The sequence below is a fragment of the Amblyraja radiata genome, chromosome 8 (genome assembly GCF_010909765.2).
Source record: "Amblyraja radiata isolate CabotCenter1 chromosome 8, sAmbRad1.1.pri, whole genome shotgun sequence".
NCBI classification, from domain to species: Eukaryota; Metazoa; Chordata; class Chondrichthyes; order Rajiformes; family Rajidae; genus Amblyraja; species Amblyraja radiata.
The window spans coordinates 56,616,443-56,640,342 of NC_045963.1; the positions used below are offsets into that span (position 1 = coordinate 56,616,443).

The following is a 23,900-nucleotide window of genomic DNA, read 5'->3' on the forward strand; positions in this document are numbered from 1 at the left end:
GCTCTGTCACAGAGGTAAGGTAAGGTAAGGTAAATTTATTTATATAGCACCATTCGTGCAAACAGCAATTCACGGTGCTTTACATAAAAGAAAAAGTAAAATAGACAATACATTACATTATAGAGTTCAACACAAATGTCCCCCCACAGCAGAATCAATAATTTCCACTGTGGGGAAAGGCACCAGAAAGTTAAGTCCTCTTCCTCTGAAACACCCGAGGTCGGGCCCATTTTTGGCCTTGCAGCCAGTCCGATGATTTTCAGGGCCCTCTTGCCGTGAAGTTGGAACATCCGGCGTTGGGTGAAACAGTCCTCAAGCGGCTTGGAAAGTCTGGAGCGGCTGCCTCCTCCCCGGAGACCGGGGCACTTGTAGCCCTCAGGCCGCGCCGGTTAGAGCTCCAACCCCGGCAACTCGATCCCAGGCTCCGCGGCGCTCCAAATCCAGCGCCGCTCGCGGCCAGACGCCCGCAGCCACAGCTTCGCGATGTTGGGAGTCGGCGGCCAAAGCGCTCCGGAGCTTACGGCATGGCGACCCGGTATGGTATCGCCCGCTCCGTGTTGGTATCCCAACGCTGCCCCGCCGCCGAAGCCGTAGTCCCGGCCGGTCTCGACAGGAATCGCCGCTCCACTCTCGATGGTAGGCCGCGAGGACGGGGCGAAGAAGCAGCTTGGAGGGATGCTGCCTCTCCGACCAGGTAGGGGACTAAGAAATAAAATTTCCCCCCCCCACATAAAGACCAACTTAACTAACTAACAGAGGACTCTGTGATTTACGGACTGTTCCCAGAGGAGACTTCACCCAGTTGGCGATGGCCTTAGACAGGATCTTGTAAACGGAGGATCTGAAGGGAATCTACATTAGTCAGAAAATGGTGTTAGATAAACAGTTGGGACTGATGGCCGATAAATCCCGAGGGCCTGATGGTCTCCATCCCAGAGTACTCAAGGAGGTGGCCCTAGAAATCGTGGATGTATTGGTGATCATTTTCCAATGTTCTGTAAACTCTGGATTAGTTCCTGTGAACTGGAGGGTAGCTAATGTAACCCCACTTCTTAAGAAAGGAGGGAAAGAGAAAACAAGGAATTATAGACCAGTTAGCCTGACATCGGTAGTGGGGAAGTTGCTTGAGTCAATTGTTAAAGATGTTTTAGCAGCGCATTTGGAAAACAGTGACAGAATTGGTCAGTCAGCAATGTATTTATGAAGGGGAAATCATGCTTGACTAATCTTCTGGAATTTTTGAGGATGTAACAAGTAGAATGGATAAGGGAGAGCCAGTGGATGTGGTGTATCTGGACTTTCAAAAATCCTTTGACAAGGTCCCACACAAAAGATTAGTTTGCAAAATTAAAGCACATAATATTGGGGGAAAGGTATTTACATGTACAGAGAACTGGTTGGCAGACAAGAAGCAAAGAGTAGGAATTAACGGGTCCTTTTCAGAATGGCAGGCAGTGACTAATGGGGTGCCGCCAGTCTCAGCGCTTGGACCCCAGTTATTCATAACATATATTAATGATTTAGACGAAGGAAATAAATGTAACATCTCCAAGTTTGCGGTTGGGTTTGCTCATAACACCTGGTACCGTTCATTCCAGTGCGGTCCCAATTTCTTTCGATCCCAGTTTCTTATCAGTACATAGTCTCCTGGTAGTATGGACTCATCCCTGGTTCAACTGGTGGTGGCTTCTGTCCCTCTCGTACCTGGGAGTGCAGAACTGACAAGGCATGGGGTTAATTGCTGTGCATATGTAATTAATTCATCGCTGAGGGCTGCATGTAGGTCAATACTAACTTCCACTCTCTTAGTCGCACCCCAGGGGGTATGTTGCGGTCACCGTACATTACTTCGGCCGGTGTTAGTTTAGTCGCTCCGTGTGGGATCATCCTCATTTCAAAGAGGACCAAGGGAAGGACCTAAACCCAACTGAGCTCTGTTTCCTCCATTAATTTAGCCAATTTAGATTTCAGGGCTCCATTTGACCAATCTGGCGGCCCGTGTGTGGAATTGCTGTTTAATGTTAAAATGCTGACATAATTCTTCATTAATCTTTGCGATCGAGTTGGGAATGTTATTGGAAATAATAACGGTAGGCAGCCCAAAACGAGGTATGATTGATTTGAAAATCACCGTAGTCTCAGCTGTCGCATTTACAGTTGGCAAAGCTTCAATCCATTGGCTAAACAATTCTACAATTACTAAGCAATACTTATAACAATGTGCCCGTGGTAACTCTATAAAATCTATACAGTCGAAGGTTCGGCCTGGCATTGGTGTCACTTCCTTTGGACATTGCTAGTGCTGTCGGGGAGGATTTAAACTAATGTGGCAGGGGGATGGGAGCATGAGCAGAGAGACAGAGGGGTGTAAAATGAGGGTAGAAGCAATAGGCAGCAAGGTGAAAAGTAAAAGTGGCAGGCAGACAAATCCAGGGCAAAAATCAAAAAGGGCCACTTTTCAACATAATTGTATAAGGGGTAAGAGTGTTGTAAAAACAAGCCTGAAGACTTTGTTTCTCAAAGCAAGGAGCATTCGCAATAAGGTGGATGAGTTGAATGTGCAGATATTTATTAATGAATATGATATAGTTGGGATCATAGATACATGGCTCCAGGGTGACCGAAGCTGGGAGCTGAACATCCAGGGATATTCAATATTCAGGAGGGATAGACAGAAAGGAAAAGGAGGTGGGGTAGCGTTGCTGGTTAGAGAGGAGATTAACACAATAGAAAGGAAGGACATTAGCTTGGAGGATGTGGATTCGATATGGGTAGAGTTGCGAAACACTAAGGGGCAGCAAACGCTAGTGGCAGTTGTGTACAGGCCACCTAACAGTAGTAGTGGAGTTAGGGATGGCATCAAACAGGAAATTAAAATGCGTGCAACAAAGGTAAAACAGTTATAATGGGTGACTTCAATTTACATATAGATTGGGTGAATCAAATTGGCAGGGGTGCTGAGGAAGAGGATTTCTTGGAATGTATGCGTGATAGTTTTTTAAATCAACATGTTGCGGAAGCAACGAGAGAGCAGGCTACTGTAGACTAGGTATTGAGTAATGAGGAAGGGTTAGTTAACAGTCTTGTTGTGCGTGGCCCCTTGGACAAGAGTGACCATAATATGGTTGAGTTTTTCATTAGGATGGAGAGTGACATAGTTAATTCAGAAACAAGGGTTCTGAACTTAAAAACAGGTAACTGAGGGTATGAGACGTGAATTGGCCAAGATAGACTGGCAATTGATTCTTAAAGGGTTGACGGTGGATATGCAATGGAAGGCATTTAAAGACCGCATGGATGAACTACAACAATTGTTCATCCAAGTTTGGCAAAATAATAAATCAGGGAAGGTAGTGCATCCGTGGATAACAAGGGAAATCAGGGATAGTATCAAAACAAAAGATGAAGCGTACAAATTAGCCAGAAAAGGCAGCCTAGCAGAGGACTGGGAGAAATTCAGTCCAGCAGAGGAGGACAAAGGGCTTAATTAGTAAAGCGAAAATAGATTATTAAAAAAAACTGGCAGGGAACATAAAAATGGACTGCAAAAGCTTTTACAGATATGTGAAGAGAAAAAATTTAGTTAAAACAAATGTGGGTCCCTTGCAGTCAGAAACAGGGGGAATTGATCATGGGGAACAAGGACATGGCAGACCAATTGAATAACTACTTTGGTTCTGTCTTCACTATGGAAGAAATAAATAATTTGCCGGAAATAGTAGGGGACCGGGGGTCAAATGAGATGGAGGTGAGTGAAATCCGGGTTAGTCGGGAAGTAGTGTTAGGTAAATTGAATGGATTAAATGCCGATAAATCCCCAGGGCCAAATAGGCTGCATCCCAGAGTGCTTAGAAACATAGAAACATAGGAAATAGGTGCAGGTGTAAGCCATTCGGCCCTTCGAGCCTGCACCGCCATTCAATATGATCATGGCTGATCATACAACTCCGTATCATTCTCTCAGTACCTTCTCTCCATACCCCCTGATCCCTTTAGCCACTGGCCACATCTAACTCCCTCTTAAATATAGCCAATGAACTGGCCTCAACTACCTTCTGTGGCAGAGAATTCCAGAGATTCACCACTCTCTGTGTGAAAAATATTTTTCTCATCTCGGTCCTAAAAGACTTCCCCCTTATCCTTAAACTGTGACCCCTTGTTCTGGACTTCCCCAACATCGGGAACAATCTTCCTGCATCTAGCCTGTCCAAACCCTTAAGAATTTTGTAAGTTTCTATAAGATAGCCCCCTCAATCTTCTAAATTCTAGCGAGTACAAGCAGAGTCTATCCAGTCTTTCTTCATATGAAAGTCCTGACATCCCAGGAATCAGTCTGGTGAACTTTCTCTGTACTCCCTCTGTGGCAAGAATGTCTTTCCTCAGCTTAAGGAAGTAGCCCCAGAAATAGTGGATGGATTAGTGATAATTTTCCAAAACTCTTTAGATTATGGAGTAGTTCCTGAGGATTGGAGGGTAGCTAATGTAAACCCACTTTTTAAAAAGGGAGAGAGAGAGAATACGGGGAATTACAGACCAGTTAGTCTAACATCGGTAGTGGGGAAAATGCTGGAGTCATTTATTAAAGATGGGATAGCAGCACATTTGGAAAGTGGTGAAATCAGCATGGATTTATGAAAGGTAAATCATGTCTGATGAATCTTATAGAATTCTTCGAGGATGTAACTAGTAGAGTGGATAAGGGAGAACCAGTGGATGTGTTATACCTGGACTTTCAGAAGGCTTTCGACAAGGTCCCACATACACAAACTTAAAAGTACACGGTATTGGGGGTTCAGTATTGATGTGGATAGAGAACTGGCTGGCAGACAGGAAGCAAAGAGTAGGAGTTAACGGGTCCAATTCAGAATGGAAGGCAGTGACTAGTGGGGTACTGTAAGTCTCAGTGCTGGGACCCCAGCTAGTTACAATATATATTAATGATTTGAACGAGGGAATTGAATGCAACATCTCCAGGTTTGCGGATGACACGAAGCTGGGGGGCAGTGTTAGCAGTGAGGATGATGCTAGGAGGCTGCAAGGTGACTTGGATAGGTTGGGTGAGTGGCAAATGCAGTATAATGTGGATAAATGTGAGGTTATCCACTTTGGTGGCAAGAACAGGAAAGTAGACTATTATCTGAGTGGCGATCGATTAGGAAAAGGGGAGATGCAACGAGACCTGGGTGTTATGGTGCACCAGTCATTGAAAGTAGGCATGCAGGTGCAGCAGGCAGTGAAGAAAGCAAATGGTATGTTAGCATTCATAGCAAAAGGATGAGTATAGGAGCAGGGAGGTTCTACTGCAGTTGTACAGGGCCTTGGTGAGACCACACCTGGAGTATTGTGTAGTTTTGGTCTCCTAATCTGAGGAAAGACATTCTTGCCATAGAGGGAGTACCGAGAAGGTTCACCAGACTGATTCCTGGGATGGCAGGACTTTCATATGAAGAAAGACTGGATAGACTCGGCTTGTACTCGCTAGAATTTAGAAGATTGAGGGGGGATCTTATAGAAACCTACAAAATTCTTAAGGGGTTGGACAGGCTAGATGCAGGAAGATTGTTCCCGATATTGGGGGATTTAAGAGGGAGTTAGATGTGGCCCTTGTGGCTAAAGGGATCAGGGGGTATGGAGAGAAGGCAGGTACAGGATACTGAGTTGGATGATCAGCCATGATCATATTGAATGGCGGTGCAGGCTCGAAGGGCCGAATGGCCTACTCCTGCACCTATTTTCTATGTTTCTATGTTTTTACAGTCTTTCTGGGATTGTTTCGCCTGCAAATTTCACATCCGAGGCTTTTATTTACACATCCTAGCAAATTTTGGATGCCACCATATTTCTTTTTCCATCCTTCCAATTCCCTCCTTACCAGCATGTGTAAGGGAGTGTGTATATTTTAAAAGAAGGGGAAGAAAAGCATCAGGTACACAAACTTGTCCAAGGGGGGTAAATCCCTCTCATTTCCATAAATCATTATTTTGCGCAGCAGAGGAGTCACAGCGCCCCGAAATCTTGATGGTGAAGGGGACGGAAGATCGGTCGGGCCAGTTGCCAAAGAGCATGGCCTCGCTCTTCCTGCGGTTCACCCTGGCTCTTGTGGCCGACTCAAACTGGTCGCAGAAGCTAATCAATCTGCGGACCGACCCTGGATCCGAGCAGAAGACGGCGACATTGTCTATGTACAGGGACGTTTTGACCTGAGTGCCCCCACTGCCTGGCAATGTCACTCCTCTTATATTCGCATCCTTCCTGAAGGACTGAGCAAAAGGTTCAATACAACAGACGACCAAGACAAGGGAGAGAGGGCAACCTGCCAGACTCCAGACCTGACGGGGAAGCTCTCTGATTCCCACCCATTGATTTGGACTGCACTACAGATATTGGTGTAGTGCAGCTGGATCCAATTTCTGATTCCCTCCCCTTAGCCCATTTTGGAGAGCACGTCCCCCATGTACGTGTGCGATATCCTGTAGAAGGCCTTCTCCTTGTCCTAGCTGACAAAGCAGGCATCCACCCGTCTGTCCTGCATGTAGGCAATGATATCTCTCAGCAGTGCCAGGCTGTTTGACATTTTCCTGGCAGGATTTGCAAAACTAATCTGGAGAGGTTTGCAAGGGTCCCTGTCACAATTTAGTCTGAACAGCTTTGTCACAGAGGACTCTGTGATTTACGGACTGTTCCCAGAGCAGACTTGATCCAGTTGGCGATGGCCTTAGACAGGATCTTGTAATCAACATTCAACAATGTGATGGTCTCCAATTCCTTATATCATTTACCTCCCCCTTTTGCTTGTAGATTAGGGTGATGCTGCCCTTTCTCATAGTCTGACATGCTGCCGGCTAGAAGCATATCATTGTACATTTCCAGCCGGTCCAAGCCCACCCAGTCCCACAGAGACAAATATGGTTACATACTCGTTACCCCTCGCGGTCCCACTCAATTATTCTGGCCACAGGCAGTATATTTATACATGAATATTCACGGGCCCAGCTAGTCACACAGTTAATCACACAGTCAGCACATTCCTTGCACCGGTTCTTATTGTCAAGAACAGACTTGTTTTTCTCTGCAGTACTACTTGGTATCGGCCCTCTTCCATTTTTAGTCACAGCACCTTTGCAGTTCTGCAAAACCACATGTTATTCATTCCAAGTAAGTAAAGCAGGCTCACCATGCACAACTTGCAATCTGTCATGTACACATTAATTCTTAAACCCCCATCCTCCTCTACAAAGAAGACACAAATAATCTCCCAGATATACTAGGGACTGAGGATCTAGTGGAATGGAGGATCTGAAGGGAATCCACATTAGTCAGAAAATTGTGTTAGATAAACAGTTGGGACTGAAGGCCGATAAATCCCCAGGGCCTGATGGTCTGCATCCCAGAGTACTCAAGGAGGTGGCCCGAGAAATCGTGGATGCATTAGTGATCATTTTCCAATGTTCTATACACTCATATCCGGAGGAGGCGCTGTCCTGAACGGCTGCCTGTCCTGCAGCTGTCCGTTTTTTCCCCTTCTTTTTTATTATTTTTAGTACGTTGAGTGTGCAGTCAGGGGGCCTAATCTTTTTATGTGTGGGGGGTGGTGGGGGGGAAGGGGGAAACTGCTTTTCGAGTCCCTACCTGGTCGGAGGGGTTGCCTTCCTCCGAGCAGCGACTTCGACCTGTCCTTGCGGCCTATCAGCGGGTCCTGGAGCGACGTTTCCCTGAGGGGACCTGGCCAGAACATCGGCTTTGGCGGCGGCGCAGCACATCGGCTTTGGCGGCGGCGCAGCGCTGGAGCGCTATTGCGGAGCGGGCGATGCCTTTCCTGGGTCGCCGCGCTGGAACTCCAGTATGCTGGGACCGCCGATAAGAACATTGTGGAGCCGCGGTTCTGTGGAGCGGCTAGCTGCGACGCTGAACGTTACATCTCGGAGCCTGGGATCTCTCGTTGAGATCGCCAGTGTGTGGAGCTCCGTCCGGCGCGGTCTGTTGGCTTGGAAGCCGCGGTCTCCGGTGGGAAGGCGGTCGTTCCTGGCACCCCAAGCCGCTGGGGTTCTCCCGACGCCGGAGTACCATCACCCGGCGAGAACATCGGGCGCCGTGGCGGCGACTATGGAGGCCTCAATAGACCCGACTTTGGGTGGACAAGAGGATGGGGACTGGACTTTGTGCCTTCCTCCACAGTGGGAACCACTGTGGGGGGATGTTTTTGTGTTGAACTTCTTTTTGAATACTATGTTGTATTTTTATTCGTGTGCTGCAAGGACATCTGAATTTCCCCTGAATAAGGGGATTAATAAAGTTTAATTTAATCTACTCTGCTTCAGTTCCTGTGAACTGGAGGGTAGCTAATGTAACCCCACTTTTTAAGAATTGAGGGAAAGAGAAAACAAGGAATTATAGACCAGTTAGCCTGACATCGGTAGTGGGGAAGTTGCTTGAGTCAATTGTTAAAGATTTTATAGCAGCGCATTTGGAAAACATTGACAGAATTGGTCAAAGTCAGCAATGTATTTATGAAGGGGAAATCATGCTTGACTAATCTTCTGGAATTTTTTGAGGATGTAACAAGTAGAATGGATAAGGGAGAGCCAGTGGGTGTGGTGTATCTGGACTTTCAAAAAGCCTTTGACAAGGTCCCACACAAGAGATTAGTTTGCAAAATTAAAGCACATAATATTGGGGGAAAGGTATTTACATGTACAGAGAACTGGTTGGCAGACAAGAAGCAAAGAGTAGGAATTAACGGGTTCTTTTCAGAATGGCAGGCAGTGACTAATGGGGTGCCGCAAGGCTCAGCGCTGGGACCCCAGTTATTCATAACATATATTAATGATTTAGACGAAGGAAATAAATGTAACATCTCCAAGTTTGCGGTTGGGTTTGCTCATAGCACCTGGTACCGTTCATTCCAGTGCGGTCCCAATTTCTTTCGATCCCAGTTCCTTATCAGTACGTAGTCTCCTGGTAGTATGGACTCATCCCTGTGTTCAACTGGTAGTGGCTTCTGTGCCTCTCATACCTAGGAGTGCAGAACTGACAAGGCATGGGATTAATTGCTGTGCATATGTAATTAATTTATCGCTGAGGGCTGCATGTAGGTCAAAACTAACTACCACTCTCTTAGTGGCACCCCAGGGGGTACGTAGCGGCCAGCCGTACATTATTTCGGCCGGTGTTAGTTTAGTCGCTCCGTGTGGGATCATCCTCATTTCAAAGAGGGCCAAGGGAAGGACCTAAACCCAACTCAGCCCCGTTTCCTCCATTCATTTAGCCAATTTTAGACTTCAGGGTTCCATTTGACCACTGGTGGCCTGTGTGTGGAATTGCTGTTTAATGTTAAAATGCTGACACAATTCTTCATTAATTTTTGCGATAAAGTGGGGACCATTATTGGAAATAATAACGGTAGGCAGCCCAAAGCGAGGTATGATTTATTTTAAAATAAGTGTCACCGTGGTCTCAGCTATCGCATTTACAGTTGGCAAAGCTTCAATCAATCGGCTAAACAAATCTACATTTACTAAGCAATACTTATAACAATGTGCCCGTGGTAACTCTATAAAATCTATCTGTATACATTCAAAGGGTCGGCTTGGCATTGATGTCACTCCGTTTGGACATTGCTAGTGCTGTCGGGGAGGATTTAAACTAGTGGCAGAGGGATGGGAGCATGAGCAGAGAGACAGAGGGGTGTAAAATGAGGGTAGAAGCAATAGGTAGCAATGTGAAAAGTAAAAGTGGCAGGCAGACAAATCCAGGGCAAAAATCAAAATGGGCCACTTTTCAACATAATTGTATAAGAGGTAAGAGTGTTGTAAAATCAAGCCTGAAGGCTTTGTGTCTCAATGCAAGGAGCATTCGTAATAAGGTGGATGAGTTGAATGTGCAGATAGTTATTAATGAATATGATATAGTTGGGATCTCGGAGACATGGCTCCAGGGTGACCAAGGCTGGGAGCTGAACATCCAGGGATATTCAATATTCAGGAGGGATAGACAGAAAGGAAAAGGAGGTGGGGTAGCGTTGCTGGTTAGAGAGGAGATTAACGCAATAGAAAGGAAGGACATTAGCTTGGAGGATGTGGAATCGATATGGGTAGAGCTGCGAAAACTAAGGGGCAGAAAACGCTAGTGGGAGTTGTGTACAGGCCACCTAACAGTAGGAGTTGAGAATGGCATCAAACACGAAATTAGAAATGCGTGCAACGAAGGTAAAACAGTTATAATGGTTGACTTCAATCTACAGATAGATTGGGTGAATCAAATTGGCAGGGGTGCTGAGGAAGAGGATTTCTTGGAATGTATGCGGGATAGTTTTCTAAACCAACATGTAGAGGAACCAACGAGAAAGCATGCTATTCTAGATTGGGTATTGAGTAATGAGGAAGGGTTAGTTAGCAGTCTTGTTGTGCGTGGCCCCTTGGGCAAGAGTGACCATAATATGGTTGAGTTCTTCATTAGGATGGAGAGTGACATAGTTAATTCAGAAACAAGGGTTCTGAACTTAAAGAAAGGTAGCTTTGAGGGTATGAGACTTGAATTGGCCAAGACTGGCAATTGATTCTTAAAGGGTTGATGGTGGATATGCAATGGAAGGCATTTAAAGACCGCATGGATGAACTACAACAATTGTTCATCCCAGTTTGGCAAAATAATAAATCGGGGAAGGTAGTACATCCATGGATAACAAGGGAAATCAGGGATAGTATCAAAACAAAAAATGAAGCATACAAATTAGCCAGAAAAGGCAGCCTACCAGAGGACTGGGAGAAATTCAGAGTCCAGCAGTGGAGGACAAAGAGCTTAATTAGGAAAGGGAAATTAGATTATGAAAGAAAACTGGCAGGGAACATAAAAACTTTTATAGATATGTGCAGAGAAAAAGATTAGTTAAAACAAATGTGGGTCCGTTGCAGTCAGAAACAGGTGAATTGATCATGGGAAACAAGGACATGGCAGACCAATTGAATAACTACATTGGTTCTGTCTTCACTAAGGAAGACAAAAACAATTGGCCGGAAATAGCAGGGGACCGGGGGTCAAATGAGATGGAGGTGAGTGAAATCCGGGTTAGCCGGGAAGTGGTGTTAGGTAAATTGAATGGATTAAAGGCCGATAAATCCCCAGGGCCAGATAGGCTGCATCCCAGAGTGCTTCAGGAAGTCGCCCCAGAAATAGTGGATGCATTAGTGATAATTTTTCAAAACTCTTTAGATTCTGGAGTAGTTCCTGAGGATTGGAGGGTAGCTAATGTAACCCCACTTTTTAAAAAGGGAGGGAGAGACAGGGACTAACTCTACAGTTGGTCTGTAGTTAGACTAACTAACTACAGACCAGTTAGTCTAACATCGGTAGTGGGGAAAATGCTAGAGTCAGGTACTAAAGATGGAATAGCAGCACATTTGGAAAGTGGTGAAATCATTGGACAAAGTCAGCTTGGATTTATGAAAGGTAAATCATGTCTGACGAATCTTATAGAAGTTTTCGAGGATGTAACGTAGAGTGGATAAGACCCATCTCTTCACCTGTGCCTATCCTTAGCCCCACATCCCCCTCCCTTTTCATCTGTGCTTGAATTGCCTCATATTGTGTTTTGAATTGAATTCTGTCTTTAATTTGTGTACTAGTCATGTCTCTACTATTTATTTCATTCCGCTTACATGTTTTTCCTCTACTTGCTAAATTTTTGTAAAGTGTCCTTGAGACTCTTGAAAGGCACCCATAAATAAAATGTATTATTATTATTATTATAAGGGAAAACCAGTGGATGTGTTATATCTAGACTTTCAGAAGGCTTTCGACAATGTCCCACATAAGAAATTAGGATGCAAGCATAAAGCACACAGTTTTGGGGGTTCAGTATTGATGTGGATAGAGATCTGGCTGGCAGACAGGAAGCAAAGAGTAAACGGGTCCTTTTCAGAATGGCAGGCAATGACTAGTGGGGTACCGCAAGGCTCAGTGCTGGGACCCCAGCTATTTACAATATATATTAATGATTTGGACGAGGGAATTGAATGCAACATCACCAAGTTTGCAGATGACACAAAGCTGGGGGGCAGTGTTAGCTGTGAGGAGGATGCTAGGAGGCTGCAAGGTGACTTGGATAGGTTGGGTGAGTGGGCAAATGCTTGGCAGATGCAGTATAATTTGGATAAATGTGAGGTTAATCTGAGGAAAGACATGCTTGCCATAGACGGGGTACAGAGAAAGTTCACCAGACTTATTCCTGGGATGGCAGGACTTTCATATGAAGAAAGACTGGATAGACTCAGCCTGTACTCGCTAGAATTTGGAAGTTTGAGGGGGGATCTTATAGAAACTTACAAAATTCTTAAGGGGTTGGACAGGCTAGATGCAGGAAGATTGTTCCCGATGTTGGGGAAGTCCAGAACAAGGGGCCACAGTTTAAGGATAAGGGTGGATTTAAGAGGGAGTTAGATATGGCCCTTGTGGCTAAAGGAATCAGGAGGTATGGAGAGAAGGCAAGTACAGGATACTGAGTTGAATGATCAGCCATGATCATATTGAATGGCGGTGCAGGCTCGAAGGGCCGAATGGCCTACTCCTGCACCTATTTTCTATGTTTCTATGTTTCTGTTTCTATGTTTCTATGTTTTTACCGTCTTTCCAGGATTGTTTCGCCTGCAAATTTCACATTCTGAGGCTTTTATTTACGCCTCCTAGCAAATTTTGGATGCCACCATATTTCTTTTGCCATCCTTCCAATTCCCTCCTTACCAGCATGTGTAAGGGAGTGTATATAGTTTAAAAGAAGGGGAAGAAAAGCATCAGGTACACAAACCTGTCCAAGAGGGGCACATCCCTCTCGTTTCCATAAATCATGTTGCGCAGCAGAGGCGTCACAGCGCCCCGTAATCGTGGGCAACGCCAAAACCGTATTGGGAAACGGTGTAGATATTCAACTGGCGGGCTTTGCCGCGGATGCATGCTCGGGTGAGAGCGAAGAGCTCTGCCTGCTGTGCAGAGAGGGGTGACTGGAAAGCGGCAGCCGCAATGGCTGAGGTCGTATCTTGGACGATGGCATATCCGGATTGTCCAAGAAAAGAGATGAGCTATCCACGAACCATGTGGCATCGGCCTCCGGGAGGGGGGCGTCCGGCAAGTCCTCGTGTGTGGTTGTTGGCACCGCCGGTGCAGTGGCAAGGGCCTGTTTAAGTGCACAGAATGCGGCGACCTGTTCTGCAGAAAGGGTGAACTGGCGTGGCACGTTGGCGAAGGCCAAGGGAGAGAGTAGTTTGGTGTAAAGTGTGACGTTGGGAATTCATTAGCGACAAAAGTTCACAAGGTCCAGGAACGCTCGCATCAGTTTAGGAGTGAAGGGGGTCACATGGGCAATGATGGGGTCAATCCGCGTGGGTGTCAAGGCTCTTTCATTTGCACTGAGCAGTTTGCCCAGGGATTTAACTGGTAACTGCCTCTGGATAACTTTCCCTTTGGGTAGTATGTACCCCCAGCAGTGGAGCCCCTTTAACAGTACCTTCGTGTCCTCATGGTTCTGTCTGGGGCTGATGCTGGCCAGGAGGAGATCGTCAACATATTGTATCACCGTGGAGCCATGGGGCAATCGGAGAGTTGTCTGCTGGCCGCTCAGAGTCTGGGGAAAGATTGTGGGTGAATGGATGTATCCCTAGGGTAGTCGTATCCAGGTATATTGTCGCCCCTCTTCGGCAAAGTCCAATAGGTATTGGCTATCCAGGTGCAGGGGCTCAGCGAAAACAGTGTGGGATTTGGCATTGCTCTCATGGGGTAGTTCCAGACACCCTCAGGCTGGAGTCACTTATTGGTTTTAGCCCTTTCAGCCCCTGACTTAACTACTTCTCCCACAGACAACACTGCTCCTTCTCTTTCCCTTTCTTCTTCTTCCGGGTCTGTATTTTGGGAGGTGGAGATCCAGGGTCCTTAATCAGTCCAATAACTCAGTCCTCTCTCTCTCCAGCTGCTCAGCCCTGGACAGGTACTCCAGCAAGGACTGCCACGCCAGCTGCAATGGGCCTTCCGCCAGTCGACACTTTAGTTTCAGCTTCTCCCAGTCCGTGCTCAGTTTCTCCCGGCCTCTGACAGTTCTCTGCTCCTTTGGGGGATGTGTTCCGTATCACAGCTTCAGCTTGGTTCTGCAGATTGTCCAGCTCTCGTTTCTTGCTGCTGACAATGTTGCACAAATCCCACAGTTCCCGGAGTGATCCATCCAGGTGATGCTTGCTGCTCCTGTGGGTCATGCAACAGTCGCAATTTTCTGCCATTAACTGCAGCCAGTTTTAGAATTTCTCCCAGTTGTCCAGATAAACCTGATGCTGCTGCACATTTCCTTACAAATTCGTCACCATTTGCTTGGCTTTCATCTCAAGTTCCTCGTGATTCCATTTTAATTTCTGTTGAGCTTCTTTATTGCGAATCTCATCTGCGGTTTTGGTGAACAAGGACTCCGATTCTTGGAGAAGATGCTCGAGTAAAACTGTCTGATTAAAGATGCTGCCCAGCAGAATTTTGTGGTGGATTAGCTGAAGCTTCTTGTCCTTTAAAGTCAGTTGTGATTCAAGATCAGCTTCTGTTTATCTTTACCAGCCATGAGAAATAAACCTCCCTCGCCTTCAAGTACTTCATCCAGTGCAGCAACACCCGTTCAATTCGACTATGACAATGCACCATGTTCGTCTGTATATCTTCACACGCTGTTCCAATCTGTTTCAATGCCTTGTGGAACTCATGCCTCTTGTCATCACTGTTGTCCTCCAGGAGCAAATCTGCCTTTACCTGTACCAACTGTATCCATATTCTTCCTTCAGGTTCCTCAGCCAAGATTTCCTCAGTCTCCTTCAGGCTGGCTTACGGAGCTTCCTTTGGTCCTTCAACATTGTCAGTGACTTGAAAACGTTCCTGGATCATTTTCATCCTGGACTGAACATTTGTGAAGCAAGTTTCAAAATCCTCCTCTGCTCCTTGCACAGCCATTTTAGCGATGGGAACCAGTCGGTGTCCTGCTCCTCCTGCATTATAATGTGGATAAATGTGAGGTTATCCACTTTAGTGGCAAGAACAAGAAGGTAGATTATTATCTGAATTATGGCTGATTAGGAATAGGGGAGGTACGAGACCTGGGTGTGCTTCAACAGATATGGGGAGAAGGCAGGCACGTGTTATTGATTGGGGACGATCAGCCATGATCACAATGAATGGCGGTGCTGGCTCAAAGGGCCGATGGACTCTTCCTGCACCTATTTTCTATGTACATCAGTCACTGAAAGTAAGCATGCAGGTAAAGCAGGCAGTGAAGAAAGGAAAAGGCATGTTGGCCTTCATTGCAAGAGGATTTGAGTTTAGGAGCAAGGAGGTCCTACTGCAGTTGTACAGGGCCCTGGTGAGACTACACCTGGATTATTGTGTGCAGTTTTGGTCTCCTAATTTGAGGAAGGACATTCTTGCTATTGAGGGAGTGCAGTGCTGGTTCACCAGGTTATTTCCCGGGATGGCGGGACTGACATATGATGAAAGAATGGGTCGGCTGGGTTTATATTAACTGGAAATTAGAAGAATGAGAAGGGATCTTATAGAAACATATAAAATTATTAAGCGTTTGGACACGCTAGAGGCAGGAAATATGTTCCCGATTCCAGAACCAGGGGTCACAGTTTAAGAATAAAAGGTAAGCCATTTAGGACTGAGATGAGGACATACTTTTTCACCCAGAGATTTGTGAATATATGGAATTCTCTGCCACAGAAGGCAGTGGAGACCAATTCACTTGATGTTTTCAAGAGAGTTAGATATTGCTCTTAGAGCTAATGCAATGAAGGGATATGGGGAGAAAGCAAGAACGGGGTACCGATTTAGGGTGATCAGCCTTGATCATATTGAATAGCAGTACTGGCTCGAAGGGCCGAAGGGCCTACTCTTGCACCTATTATCCATGTTTCGATGTTTCTATGTCTGGCGCCGACAAAGTTACAAAAGTTCACCGAGTCCTACAGTCCTATCTACTCCCTTATGCCACACATGACAGTAATCAAATCCCCCCTCCTTCCCCCGCCCATAGCCACTGTCCTTCCCCCCCACCACCAGGTCCCCTCATTGTTCTTGGTGGCCCCCTGCCTCCCATGATTCTCGGCCTGGTTAAAAGGAGCATTAGGGAATGCAGTGAGGTTCTTCACGATGAACACAAAGAAACTTGGTGAAAACCCAAGAAATCATAGCAGGACGAGATCATTCAGCCCCTCATGGCAGCCTTGTCATTCAATAAAACCATGACTAATCCCAGCGTTAACTCCACATCTCCGCATCAAATGTCAACTCTACCTTGATTATGCTTAGTGATTGTGCCCCCACAGCCATGTTGGGTAGGGAATTCCAAAGATTCAGCATCCTCTGGTTTGGGATATTTCACTTCATCCCAATTCTAAAACGCCATCTCCATGTTCTGAATGTTTGGTCCTTTGTGGGACAGTGATGTGGATGGGAGGATTGAAGCGATCTCCAAACTGAGCCCCAGTTGCACGAATCAGCATTTTCTTCAGAAGAACAAGCAGGAGGAACCAACTAATTAGTGTCACGTCATAGAAGAATATTATTAGAATTCCTGGTAATTCGCTTCTCACAATATAAAAGGGGGTAGAGGAACCTAACTGAGGAATAGAACATCGACTTCTTTCACAAACCCAGAGAGCAGTTTTACACAAGATTCCTCTTGTGGAATTTAGCTCTGAGAGAATAAGGTAGAGGAGTGGGAGTGAATCTGATCACCCATTTACCAAACAGGTGATGAAGCTCACTTTGTGCATTCTGCCCATGGGGTTTAGTGATCCCGTCTGGTTCCTTCTCTTGGCAATCGCCTATCCTGGAACAGTGCAGGGGAAAGTGGTTGATAATTTCCAGCCATGTCAGCAGTTCTTCAAGGATAGGATTGCGCCCCAGGGATTTGAAAATGAGGAAAACAAGGACAGCATGGTCAAGATCTGCCAGATGTACAAGAACATCACTTACTTTGCCACCCTGTACCGGACGGACCTGCGGATCCCAGTCTATTCTGCCTACATTTATACCAACTCCATACCAGCCATTAACCCTTGCAGACCTTGCTGGTTTTGTGAGCCTCAGGTAAGAGCAACTGGTCAGGTCTGTGCCCATTGGCATTCTCTTTGTTTGTGCGTTATGCATTTGGTAAATTTCAATGAAATCGTCTTCTAATCTCCAGTGAGTACAGGTGCTGAGCCTTCAAACGCTCCTCATAGGTTAAATTAATCATCCCACGAATTATTCTCACATGCCAGCAGATCCTTCCTCAGATATGGGGCCCCAAACTGCTCACAATATTCTAAATCTGGCCTGACTAGCACCTTATACAGCCTCAGCATTACACCCTTTCTTTTATATTCTAGACCTCTTGAAATGAAAGCTATCGTTGCATTGACCTTCCTTACTACCGACTCAACCTCCAAATGAACCTTTTGGGAATCCTGCACCAGCATCCCCAAATCCCTTTGCACCTCCGATTTCTAAATTCTTTCCTCATTCAGAAAATATGCCTTTATTGCTTCTACCAAAGTGCGTGACTGTACACTCTGCTACACTGTTTTCCATTTGCCATATCTTTGCCCACTCTCCCAACCTGTTGAGACTTTCTGCAGACTCAACGCTACCAGCCTCTCCATCCAGCTTCATATTATCTGCAAACCTGGTCACAAAACCATCAATTCCTGGACCTGGTTCAGTGCTGCAGGATTCTATATAGCAGGGCTGCCAACTCTCACGCTTTGAGCATGAGACTCACTCATTTCAACAAATTCTCACGCCCTCACGCTGATCACAAATTTCTCACGCTTTGCCGTGAGAAATTCTGTGATCAACGAGAATTTCAAAACTCATATTAAGTGGATGGGCCGCGGGCGTTTGAGAGCCGGGGCTGAGGGAGGAATGGAAGCAGACGCAGCGGCGGGGTCAGAGGGGGGAATGTTTGCCGGGCTGGCGAGTGTTTGCGGGGCTGGCGAGTCGCTCGCTGCAGCTCCGTGTAGCCTCAGTGCAAGTCCCGGACCGTCGGAGGCGTCGGAAGCGTTGCGCCGCTGCTGTGAGAGTCTGTGCCAAATTCATCCTGGTGACCGACATGGATCAGGCAGCGTCTCTGCAGAGAAGGAATGGGTGACTTTTCTGGTCATATCCCTTCTAAGGGTCTCTACCCAAAATCGTTAGAAGGCTCTCGGCCCGAAACGTCATCCATTCCTTCTTTCCAGAGACGCTGCCTGTCCCGCTGAGTTGCTCCAGCATTTCGTGTCTCTCTTTGGTTTAAACGTGTCTGCAGTTCTTTCTCACACAATGAGACACAACAAGATGACTTTGAAGCTAGTACCAGGTAGTAGTCGGGTGGGGGAGGGACGGAGAGGGAGGGGATGTTAAAGAAATCGATATTCATACTCAATCGGGGAAATTAGTTGATATCTGTCTTTAAATTGATATTTTGTTCATCTTTAAATGTAAGTGTTGGATTCATGTATCGCGGGAACAAATTAGCAAAGGCAAGATGGTAAATATAAACTACAAATTAACTTCAGAAAATGAAACTTGTAGAGATGAGCTTTGCCCTTCACTTTACAAAGAATAACCTCAGGGATTATGCAATAAATGCCTTTCAAATACTCTGCAACCTTGGGATAATATTGCTTGCCTGCTAGATTTTCACATACTGTAACTGCAGGAAAAAATGTTCCCGATGTTGGGGGAGTTCAGAACCAGGGGTCACAGTTTAAGAATAAAGGGTAGGCCAGTTAGGACTGAGATAAGGACAAACTTTCTTCACCCAGAGAGTTGTGAATCTGTGGAATTATCTGCCACAGAAGACAGTGGAAGCCAATTCACTGGATGTTTTCAAGAGAGTTACATTTAGCTCTTGGGGCTCACAAAATCAAGGGATATGGGGAAAAAACAGGAAAGAGGTACTGATTTTAGAAGAACAGCCATGATCATATCGAATGGCCTATTCCTGCACCTATTTTCTATGTTTCAATGCTTGAGTTTATGGCAATAAAACTCAACCACTTCATTTTGAAACATTCATGCATGGTGGAGGTATAGGGAGGTTTCACGGCAGTCGGGTCACGACCCATGACCCGTACTGTTGCTACGCTACTCCAAATGGATTACACGCAATGAACTGCAGGTAGGCACTTACCATTGTTTCCAGCGTAGCGGGCCCGTTAAAACCCGCTGAAATTGTCAATTTTTGCGCTGTAAATAATTATGGAAATCGGGATAAGCGTGAGAGACATTTAGCATACTTCAGAATTCCAAAAGAGAGGAGAAATTACGGTAGATAGAAACGAGAGCTGAAGGGACAACAACAGCCAGAGTGCTTAGCGAACATTGGCCGTTTGCTCACTGCATTTCATCAAGTAAGGTATTATTTGTGTTTTTTCTTGATTCCTTTGGCATCTAAAAAGTTTCAGAAGTGATAAATCTGGCTGTAATCTCCCATGGTTCTCGTGGGTTTTACATACAAAATGAAAACGCATCTGAAGAAAAATTTACAGCCAGATTTATCACTTCTGAGAATTTTTAGATACCAAAGGAATCAAGAAAAAACACAAATAATGCCTTACTTGATGAAATGCAGTGAGCAAACGCGATAATTCCCAATATTTTCAATGTTTACCAAGCACTTTAGCTGCTGTAGTCCCTTCAGTTCTCGCTTCTCTATACCTTCATTTCGTTTCACATTTGGAATGCTGAAGTTGGGTACATGTCTCTCACACTTACCCCGACTCCCACAATTTTTTTCAGCGCAAGAATTCAACATTTTGGCGGTTTTTAACAGGTAGGAAAGTACGCGTTTCTAGCATTAATAACATATATCGGAAGTGACGGATGTCTTCCAGTTGGATTTAGCGGCTCCGTGCGTCGAGCCCTATGACCCAGTGACCTTCCGTGCAACCTCCCTATATCAATCAATCAATCAATCAATCAACCTTTATTGTCATCTTGCAAGCAACAGTTGTACAGTGCAAAATGAAAAGACACCGGAGCATCGCACATGAAATTTAAAAAATTTCACACATAATAACACTAAAAACAGTCCAGTCTCTGATGGAACAGTATAAATAGTTAAAAGCAGGTAAAACACAACGTTAAAATACAGTAAAACCAATCATAAAAATGTCCGGGGCAGCTAATTTGAGTGGCCAGTGCCATTTATTAAAGTGGCCAGTGCCAGTTATTAAAGTGTCCGTGCAAGCCGCAGAATCAGGTGACTTTGAGTACAGAGTGACTGTTTAGCAGCCTCACAGCCTGTGGCAGGAAGCTGTTTAGCAGTCTGGTAGTCCGGGCTTTGATGCTGCGATATCTCTTGCCTGATGGCAGGAGATCCAGGTGTATGTGGAGGGGGTGCAGTTTGTCCTTAGCAATTCTCTGAGCTTTTTTCAGACAGCGGCTCTGGAACAGTTCTTGTACCGAGGGTAGGGAGACGCCAATGATCCTCTCTGCTCCCCTCACTACCCTCTGCAGAGCCTTCCTGTCCGAGCAGTTGCAGGTGGAGTACCACATATTTATGCAATACGTGAGTACAGACTCCACCGTACCCCTGTAGAAAGTCCTGAGGATGTTGGTGGGGAGTGAGGTTAAAAGGTTACCTCTTAATGTAGTCATAGAGTGATACAGTGTGCGCACCCTCGAGCTTGGTCTATCGCAATTTCTCACTCCCAACTCTCAGCCCTGATATAGGAACAGCGACTTTCCTTCATCTTGTCAGCTGCTAGTGCCAGCAATGATGTCTGAAGTCAGGTGTGAAAGGGACACAGCGACTGAACCAAGATTAGCCACAGGCATCAATACTGGATGAGTCAAAACACCCAGCAAAATCCCACAAACGATCTGAGGCAAGATTTGAATCGGGAAATAGTTATACGATCACAGGTGCTTGTGAATAAATGTTCATGCGTGTGTTTCCATGAACTGTGAACAGTTTTAGGCCCCCTTCGGTCATGGCTGACCATGACTGAACTATGAACCGTATAACTCGGAAAGAGTCGGTATGAGCAGTATAACTCGAACCGGGAACTCCGGCGCTGTGAGGCAGCAGCTCTATATGCTGCTCCAGCGCGTCGATCAAATAATATACAAAGTATAATTACAAAGTAATAATAAATGTAATTCTTATAAGGATTACCTTTAGCTTTCATTCAGCTTTCATTGACCACCTATTTTCCCTCCACGAGTAATTTTATCCACAACAGTTGATCCAGGAACTGATGTTAATTGAGATCTCTCACTTGCTGATTATATTAATATTTCAAATACTGTACACTAATCTCTGTTGGTTTTAGATTGAAAATCGTTCCGCCGGCCAAAATATGCAGGAATGCAAATGCAAGAGCGGTGAAAAACAGGCATTGAATTCAGATTACCAGGGATCAGGTTACCAGCGAGGACATCTGTACCCGTTTTCCTTCAACCATCAAGAGAGTGCAACAGCCAGCTGCACCCTCACTAATGCCGTTCCCCAGGAAAAAGCAGCCAACGTGAAATGGTATCATTACACTGAGAAAGTCGTGAAGGGATTGACACAAACATGCCATAACTCCGGCCGTCGCATGTACCTGGTCACAGGCTCTGACGATTACAATCATGGGACTATAAAGAATAGGGTTAAAATACCCGGGCTGGTCTGGACGGCAGCTTGCTGCACGGTGCCCAGGAACCAGAACGATCGCTTCCTGGCTGAAGAGGTGAAAGCAAACCGAAATCCACAAACTACCAACGGAGCTTTCTCCATTGCGTTCATGGGAACGCTATTTCCGGAGTTGAAATTTGTCAACGTGTCGGTGTCGACTCTGGAGAGAAGGCTGAATGCGAGCATCTTCAACGAGTGCAAGGAAGCAAGCAGAGAAATCTATGAAGAGGTGCAACGTTTGCTCAGGCACAAAGTGCGTGACAATAAAAAGCGTAATCGGGTGGGAAAGTGCTCGCTAGCAGCTTGTCAAAGGCGTCCGAAGTAAAACAAGAGGCGTCAAAACAAGAGGCGTCAGAAAGGAAAAAAAACATGTGGGGATTTGTGAGCCGCTGAGAAAGATGAAACACACGAGCGGCGCTTTATTGAAGCCGGTGGTTTGTTAGCTGGATCACCCAGAGCCTTGAAGACTCGATGGGCCGAATGGTCTTCCTACTCCTGCTGCAACCTTCCTGTCGCGTTCACCTACTCTCTCTAACTTCAAGTAACCCTTGCTTTCCCTCTCTCTCCATCCCTCCCCCATCCTAGTTCTCCGATCAGTCTGACCGGCCTGATTAAAATGTTATCTTTATTTGCCTCCTTGTCACCTCCCCGTAGCTAACAATGATCCATTCTACATTTTCCTTGATCCCCCTCCCCTTTGATATCTCCTCTTCACACCTCACCATTCCACACCTGTGTGTCTCCCTCTCTCCTGACTCAGTCTGAAGAAGGGTCTGGACCCGAAATGTCACCATTCCTTCTCTACAGAGATGCTGCCTGTCCCGCTGAGTTACTTCAGCATTTTGAGTCTACCTACTCAAGGGGATGTCTGAGACGGAAGGGAAGCTTGGGTCAGGTCATTCATCTGGTCAGGCTGGTCTATCAAGTCCATCCACCCACCTTGCCTCTCACCCACTAAAACCATAAGACAGAAGGGCAGAATTAGGCTATTCAGCCCAACGAGTCTGCTTCGCCATGCGATCATTGCTGATCTATTTTCCCCTCTCAACCTCATTCTCCTGCTTTCTCCCCATAACCTTTGACACCCTTACTAAGCAGTAAACTTGCCTAACATTGCTTGCTTAGCAATACATTAAAATTCCAGGCTCTGCATTTCAATTGATCTCCAGCCGTAGCTGCCTTTTGAGAGGAGAGTTTGTTTTAGATTTCAAAAATAAACTTTATTCGCAATAAAAAATATATACACAAACCATGCAAAAGTCTTTAAACATTGTCTCTGGGATCAATATTGCTAATGTTATACCCAGTAGTGTTATCACCTCCCTTTACCCTACACATTGCAACATTGACACTCAAGTGGACCCCTGGGGTGAAACCCCTTCCCTGTTTGAGGGGTGTCCCCATCGGATTCAGCCCCTCAATGTCCAGCGGTGCAAGGACCCTCGCTGTGTTCCTCCCCCACAGAGCCTTCAGGTTGGCTGCACCGACCGTTGGCACAGTCCGTCCCTCAGCACGTATTCCTGAAGTCTGGAATGGGCCAGTCAGCAACATTCCCTAACAGACACCTTGCTGTGGTTCAATGGTTCATGGTAGAAGATCAGCAAGTTTCCGGAAGACCAAAAAACGTCTTTCACTGAAATAATGGTCTTTCAGCAGCACTTGATGTCCATCTCTGGCGGGTGTCCCTGGGAATAGGCGCTAATTCAGAGACTCCTCTGTTAAGGGCCTATCCCACTTGGCTGTCATTTATGCGACAGGTCGGTAGTGACTGACGCGCGATAATCGCACGACGGTCGCGCGCGTCATAATGCGTCCGCACAGCCGTCTGGAGCACATGACGTTATTTGAAGATTGACACAAAATGCAGGAGTAACTCTGCGGGACCGGCAACATCTCTGGATAGAACTAATGGATGATATTTCGGGTCGAGACTCTTCTTCAGTCTGAAGAAGGGTCTCGACCCGAAACGTCACCCTTTGCTTCTCTCCAGAGATGCTGCCGGTCCCACTGAGTTACTCGTGCATTTTGTGTCTATCTCCAAACGTCTTGGCCCCGCTCTGGGAGTAGGAGTGGGGGCGGATCTCGATCCACAACGGCCGTAAGGCCCAGGCCGAGCTCGGCGATCGTTTGCCTGCTTCTGCTGCTGCTGGAGGTGAGACGTGCCCCACGCCAGGGTGTCCCACTTGGCCATCATTTACGTGACAGGCCGGTGGCGCGCAAATATTTCGTGCAGAAC

At 46.1% G+C, this 23,900-nt stretch overlaps 1 protein-coding gene across 1 annotated transcript; it reads left to right on the plus strand.

Annotated features, from left to right (window-relative positions):
* The first annotated feature begins 16,644 nt into the window (after positions 1-16,644).
* Positions 16,645-22,913, plus strand: LOC116976499 (endonuclease domain-containing 1 protein-like). The gene is made up of 2 exons (XM_033026391.1): positions 16,645-17,106; positions 21,318-22,913. The coding sequence occupies exons 1-2, from the start codon at positions 16,771-16,773 to the stop codon at positions 21,987-21,989; spliced, it is 1,008 nt and encodes a 335-aa protein (XP_032882282.1). The 5' UTR covers positions 16,645-16,770; the 3' UTR covers positions 21,990-22,913.
* Positions 22,914-23,900: the final 987 nt, after the last annotated feature.

Coding starts and splice junctions, on each gene's coding strand:
- LOC116976499 (XM_033026391.1), top strand. CDS start 16,771: ATGAAGCTCACTTTGTGCATTCTGCCCATGGGGTTTAGTGATCCCGTC. Junction 17,107..21,317: donor GCTGGTTTTGTGAGCCTCAG/GTAAGAGCAACT, acceptor TGTTGGTTTTAG/ATTGAAAATCGTTCCGCCGG.